We start from the raw sequence: 6,717 nt of genomic DNA on the forward strand, positions 1-6,717 counted from the left end.
AAATGAAGTTAAAAGAAAATTGCCACGGCATCAAGACATAATGGGAGCGCAGAGCCTCCTGGGATGCCGCTCTGGCTGCTCTTTCTGTACATGCCCTAATCTTGAACATGCGCGGAAGGTGCAAGTTTTCCACCAAGGGGAAAGAGATGTCGATCTCGGACATGCGCAGTGAGATCGCCTCTTCTTTTCCCCGTCACAGCGGCTGCGTCACCTGATCGTGCACCTGCGCAGTGCAAGATGGGGTAACGGAGCAAGAGAAGATGGCGGCGCCTGGCCGAAGCGGGTCGCAAGAAGGACCAGCACCATCGAGGGATCTGCGGGTTTAAAGGTAAGTGTAATTTTTTTGGTTTTTAGTTTACTTCCTCTTTAAGGGCCCATTCAGGCCATGGCATGCATTAGCATGTATTGCAATAAAGGGTACCTAAAGTCAACATTTTCACTTTACATAAAAGGGTAGACAAGCCTTATATGTAAAGGAAAAATGCAATTGGTTTTTTTTTTGCAAGTGCAACAGCGATCAAGACAGAATAGAGCGGAAAGCCTCCCGGGATACCTATGTCACGTAACCCCTGAGGCTCCTGGCTGCCCATTCTTTAATCTTTCACGCATGCGGAGTGAGATTGGCAATCTTTTTTTCCCATCTACATCACCTGATCTCGCACCTGCGCAGTGGGAGGTCAGGTGACGTAGGACGAAGAAGAGAGGAGAAGATGTTCACTTTATCAGCGCTGGGCCGAAGACTAACCCCAGGGCGACGTGGGACTCAAACGAAGAAACCTTCCGACAGATCTGTGGGATTAAAGGTAATTGTGTTTTTGTTGGGTTGAGTTCTGCGTTAGCATGTCAACGTCTTTATCGCTTCAATTAGGCTTTGTACATACGCGCCATTTTTATTTTTTTGCACGTTAAATACTTCATGTCATTTTTTGGCAGTGTCTAATCCAAATATAATCAATTTTAGAATAAACCGATCAAAAGGGGGAAATTAAAAAAAGTTTTTTGGGCTTCAGTTAGAGATGGTGACGTCCAGCTGCTGGGAGATCACACAACATCATTCTTATCTCTGTTAATCAAACATGGACCTAATAAAGTTATTATGAAGATATTTATGAAGTTTTTTTTTTTTTGTTTTTTTTGTTTTTTGCAAGGTTTATAAAAAGAGCAGTTTGTTGGCTTTTTTTTTACCTCACTGTCCACTTTATTAGGTACACAGGTTGGACACCTCTTTGTGAACTGTCGTCATTCTTTATGGCATAGATTTAGCAAGGTGTTGGAATCATTCTTCAGAGATTTGATCAATGTTAACATGATAGCATCACAAGGTTTTTGCAGATGTATCCGCTGCACATCCATGATACAAATCCCAAAGGTGCGCCATTGGGTGGAGATCTGGTGACTGTAGCCTGGTTCAAGAAACCAATCTGAGATGGTCAAACCGGGCAACGCTTTTCCATTCTTCTCGTCGAATTTTGGTGATCCTGTGTGAATTGTAGCCTCAGGTGCCCATTCTTAGCTGACAGGACTGTCACCTGGTATTGTCTCCTGCTGTAGTCCATCTGCTCCAAGACTGAACATGTTGTGTTTAGAGACCTGTGTACCCCCGGTGTAACGAGTAGTTATTTGATTTCCATCAGCTCAAACCTGTCTGACCATTCTCCTCTGCCACCAACAGGACTTTTTTTTTTTTTAACAGGGAACTGATGCTCACTGGGTATGGTCCCTTTCCCAAACTTTTTTCCCCAGGGATGGTTATGGGTAAAAATCCCAGCAGATAAGCAGTTTCTGAAATACTCAGATCAGCCCGCCTGACAACCATGCCACCTTCAGAGTCAATTCAATCATAATTTCTGATGCTCCAGGTAAATTTCAGCAAGGCTATCTTGACAATGTCTATGCTGCTATGTGATTGGCTGAACAGATACTTGTGTAACAGTTGTACCCAATATAGTGGCCAGTGAGTGAGTGTTTCTCACTAGTGAAGAATCTAGTCAAACCCAGTGCACATTGTTTTTTTTTTTTTGCTCCCCTGGTGGACAAACTATCGGAGATTTTGGGCACAGAACACTTGTCTTTACATCAGAAAGTATTCTTGAAATGTTTTAATGCCTGTCGTTGCTGTTCTTCGGCAGGATCATATAGTGGTGAAAATGACATCAGAGAGTAGACAGAACCCGATTACAGCTTCGTCGTCCCTGAAACCTAAAACTAATAACACAAAAAAGATACTGGAAGTAACCAAGAAGATCACGGAGCTGCTGATGGGAGAGGTGAGCGGTTCCGGGAATTCTGGGAGATTATTATGGGATGTGTCTGGATGGTGACTGTATGATTGTGTGTGTCAGGTTCCTATAAGGTGTCAAGATGTCACTGTCTATTTCTCCATGGAGGAGTGGGAGTATTTAGAAGGACACGAGGACCTCTACAAGGACGTCATGATGGAGGACCACCAGACCCTCGCATCACCGGGTAAGAGGAGATTTTATTGTAAAAGAGAGAGCAGTACGGAGGATAGATCCCCCATCATCTGATAAACACATAGAGACAATGTATTCAGTCAGTGTGTGTGTTTCCTACAGATGGATCCAGTAATGGGAACCCACCAGAGAGATGTCCCATGTTCTGAATGTGATGAATGTTTTACAACTAAATCATCACTTGCACTACATGAGAAGACTCACATAGGGGAGCGACTGTTTCCGTGTCTGGAGTGCGGGAAATGTTTTACAACAAGATCCAATCTTGATAAGCATCAAAAACATCACGTTGGCCTTCTGCCCTATCCATGTCCAGATTGTGGAAAATCTTTTGAATTCAAATCAGGGCTTGTCCATCACCTTAGACATCATACAGATGAGAGGCCTTATTCATGCTCTGAGTGCGGCCAGAGTTTCAAAGAAAAATATCATTTGACGACACATCAGAGAATTCACACGGGTGAGACACCATTCTCCTGCTCAGAGTGCGGGAAATGTTTTACTCGGAAGCATACACTAATCATTCACCAGCAGAACCACTTGGAGAATGGTCGGGACAAACTCTTGAAAAAGAAAGAGCAGCTGCAGAAATTGAGCATTAAAGCGGGATCATTGACGTGTTTGGAATGTGGTAAATCATTTAAAAAGAAGTGTGATCTTTACGTACATCAGAGAACGCACACGGGGAAGGAGATCTTTTCATGTCCTGACTGCGACAAACTCTTCATAAAAAAATACCAACTTTTGGTACACCAGAGAGTTCACACCGGTGAAAAACCCTATTCGTGTTCTGAATGCGACAAATCCTTTAAAACAAAATCGGAACTCAACACACACCAGAGAGTTCATACCACTGAAAAGCCATTCTCCTGTACCGAGTGCGAGAAGTCCTTCAAAAAAAAGTCCCATCTCATTTTGCACCAGAGAGACCACACGGGTGAAAAGCCCTTCCCATGCACTGATTGTGGGAAGTCATTTAAATCGGGCACCCTTCTGACTCTACACCGGAGGGTCCACACCGGCGAGAAACCCTTTTCCTGTTCAGTGTGTGGAAGATGTTTCTCACAAAAAGCGCACCTGAGTAAGCATCTCAAACTCCACTCCGGCAAAAAGCCATTTTCTTGTTCAGAGTGCCGGAAATGTTTTGCTCAGGAAGAGCAACTGATTTCACATCAGAAATCCCACAGCCATGATGTAGACAAAAAGCTGTGATAGCATCCAGGATTATTCAATGACCTGTCCGCCCAAAGGACGTATGTAAAATGTACATGAGTCTGGTGGGCCATGTCCCCCGTTGGCTTTTCATATCTCTTATGAGGCTTCTGTGGTGGGATTGTCCTGCTATTGTTATTTTCTCCATTCCTGCCACCATAAAGGTTCCATGGTTATCTGTCACTGCACAATGCATACTCAATTCCCAAGTCAATATGTGCAGAATCGTCATCCAGTGCCCAAAGGGGCATGGACTTGTAGGTGGTGGTAAAGATGGCAGCAGTAGAAAATATCAGTAGACGAAACAAAGACGTAAAGAATGACCTGCTGAAATTAGATTGAGTTATTGCCGTTTGCAACTTATGGAAAGAGCTCAGAAGAAGAAATGTAAACAAATAATACAGCATTGTAAGCTGTGTGTCCTTCACAAGCAGCACAACAAACAACGGCACTAAACCAGCTATAAACTTCCCAATAGAAAACGGTTTCCCCCATCCTCTCTTGTTTTTGGCAACCTTGTGGGTGCTGGTTAAGGCATTAACCTGCTGGAGACTCCTTCAATGAAAGCTTTAAATCTTTTATGTATGTCATAGGAATGTATGCCATCAGGTGTGTCTTGTATTATGGACAGGAGTTCATGGAGTCTGTCAGGTTCTGTGTTTGCTGCAAATCTCACACCTGATGGAGGATCTGAATGGTACAAGTAGTTCTGTTTATTTTCTGTGCTAAGGAGCCATCAATCAACATAATGCTTGTGGGCAATGCTGGCAGAGACATTGTTTCTCTATGCTGAATGCTAGAAATCAAAACGTTATTTACCTGGAGAAAAGAGCTGATGTGCAACCTGATTTATTTATTATAATTTCTCCCTATAGGGTTATACAGTTGTGAAACTTTTGTCTGGCAATAAACAAAAACACTGTCTATTTCTCCATGGAGGAGTGGGAGTATTTAGAAGGACACAAGGACCTCTACAAGGACGTCATGATGGAGGACCACCAGACCCCCACATCACCGGGTAAGAGGAGACTTTATTGTAAAGGAGAGAGCAGTACGGGGGGTCCACCTAGATCCCCCACCAGAGAGATGTCCCCGTCCTCTGTATTCCCGGGATTCCACACAGGAAGATCAGGAGATCCCGCACCATCATCAGGTAGATGGGACTATGGATGTCAAAATAAAACTAGAATTGTACAATATTTTATTTTTCTGAGTAACCTCATAACATGTGCTCATTCCTTATGTTATTACTAGTTTTAAGTCAGCTAAATATGACATTTTACCATCCATTCACTGACGAAGAAGATGTTTTCAATCTATAATATGATGTAAAATTGTTGTCCTTAAGAATATAATTGACCTATCTACTCAATCAGTGCCCAATACCATTAAATATGCTGTCATTAATGAAGCCATTATTTTCAATAGGTGGTCACAATGGCTGGAATACCTTAGAGGGATGCCTTATTTGATCTCTAGATTGAAATGAAAATAATACTCCAGGGTCCAACTGCAACCCAAGAATTCATAAAGTTGAGACCACGCCAGTAAGAATTCTTGCCCAAACTGCAAGAAGTCATACATCAAAAACTGTGACCTGGTTGCACACCCGAGAATCCATACAGAAAAAAAGCCTTTCTCGTGTTCGGAGTGTGGAAAGTCTTTCAGCCAGAAATCTCAACTCATGGTCTACTCCTGTTACGAATGCAAGAGGGCCTTCATAAAAAAACAAGAACTGGTCAGACACGAGAGAACCCACACTGACCAAAAACCCTTCCCATGTTCCAAGTGCGGAAATTCCTTCAGCCTCAAATCGCAACTCAAAACACACCACAGGGTCCACACCGGCGAAAAGCCCTTTCCCTGTTCCGAGTGCGGCAGACACTTCTCCAGTAAAGCAATTTAAGCATTTAATGGTTCACATGGGCGAGAACCCTTTTCTTGCTCAGAGTGCTGGAATGTTTTGCTCAAAAGGCAACACTAAGAACACATGTTCCCCTAGGACGCTGCAAAACTTAGTGGTGTGTCACAGCTTGAATTGTCCGTTTTGTAGAACATCAGTGTGATATCAGGCAGTTTCAAAGGGTCAGCCCACCCATATGGCGTGTTTTAGTTTTTTATGTGTTATAATAAATACATCTGAGTAACAGGAGAGAAACTCCCAAAAGGCAAACTTTCCGCCCCTTGTTGAGGGGAATTCTCTCCCTTCTAGTTGTGTCATCCAGATGAGGTTTGGGAGGAAATTTCCAACAAGGGTAGGAACAATGGCAGGGTTCACATTGTCCTTTCATCTGATAACACTTAAAGACATTCATACAAAAAAGTTATGATTGTTTATACATACTGTGGATTTTGTTTCATATATTAACTTTATTATGTGTTCTTCATTACAATACTACAAGGATGACTTTTTGGAGCATGACCTTCTTGGTTTTCATTCTGGGTTTTCTAAGTGAAGCGACAGCCAATACTCTACGAGCTTAACAGTCCGACAGAACTAAAGGGGAACAAGATAGCCTGGGTATCTGATTAGTTGGCATGAGGTTTTCATTGGTTTTTGGAGAAACGGTGTACAATTGGCCAGCAGCAGGACGGGTTTAATAAGGGTAAGGGGTCAAAATGCACAATAAAAATACATAAAGGTGGTAAATTCCAAAAATTAATGAATCATAGATGATTCAGCAGTGTAAAATTGGCCAGCAGAAGAACATTTTTAAATAGCAAGCCTAGGTCCAATTTTACTGGAGACAAAGAGCACAGGCTGAGATTTTTCTACAAGAAGAATACAGTGTAAAATTGACCGACAATTGGACAGTTTTAATCAGGGATATGTGACCTAACAGGTGTAAACTTTAGTTTAGTTTATGCCATGTGTGGGGATTGGGGATAGGGAGAGGGGGTGCAGTGAATGACAGGGATATCATGTCAGACGGTTTAGGTGCACACTGTTCTTGTTTCTAGTTTGTAATGGCATACTTATTAGATTTTTGCCTGAGATAGTCACAATTGTTTGCTTCACTTGACAATCATC

At 42.6% G+C, this 6,717-nt stretch overlaps 1 protein-coding gene across 1 annotated transcript; it reads left to right on the forward strand.

Moving 5' to 3' along the window:
• Window positions 1-2,612: 2,612 nt before the first annotated feature.
• On the forward strand, window positions 2,613-4,079 carry LOC140339120 (uncharacterized; the record flags this gene model as incomplete). The annotated part of the gene is given in 1 exon segment (XM_072423694.1): window positions 2,613-4,079. A coding segment is annotated over 1 exon segment (1,074 nt), but the record flags the coding sequence as incomplete, so codon positions are not given.
• Window positions 4,080-6,717: the final 2,638 nt, after the last annotated feature.

This window comes from Pyxicephalus adspersus, chromosome 10 (assembly GCF_032062135.1).
Source record: "Pyxicephalus adspersus chromosome 10, UCB_Pads_2.0, whole genome shotgun sequence".
Classification (NCBI taxonomy): domain Eukaryota; kingdom Metazoa; phylum Chordata; class Amphibia; order Anura; family Pyxicephalidae; genus Pyxicephalus; species Pyxicephalus adspersus.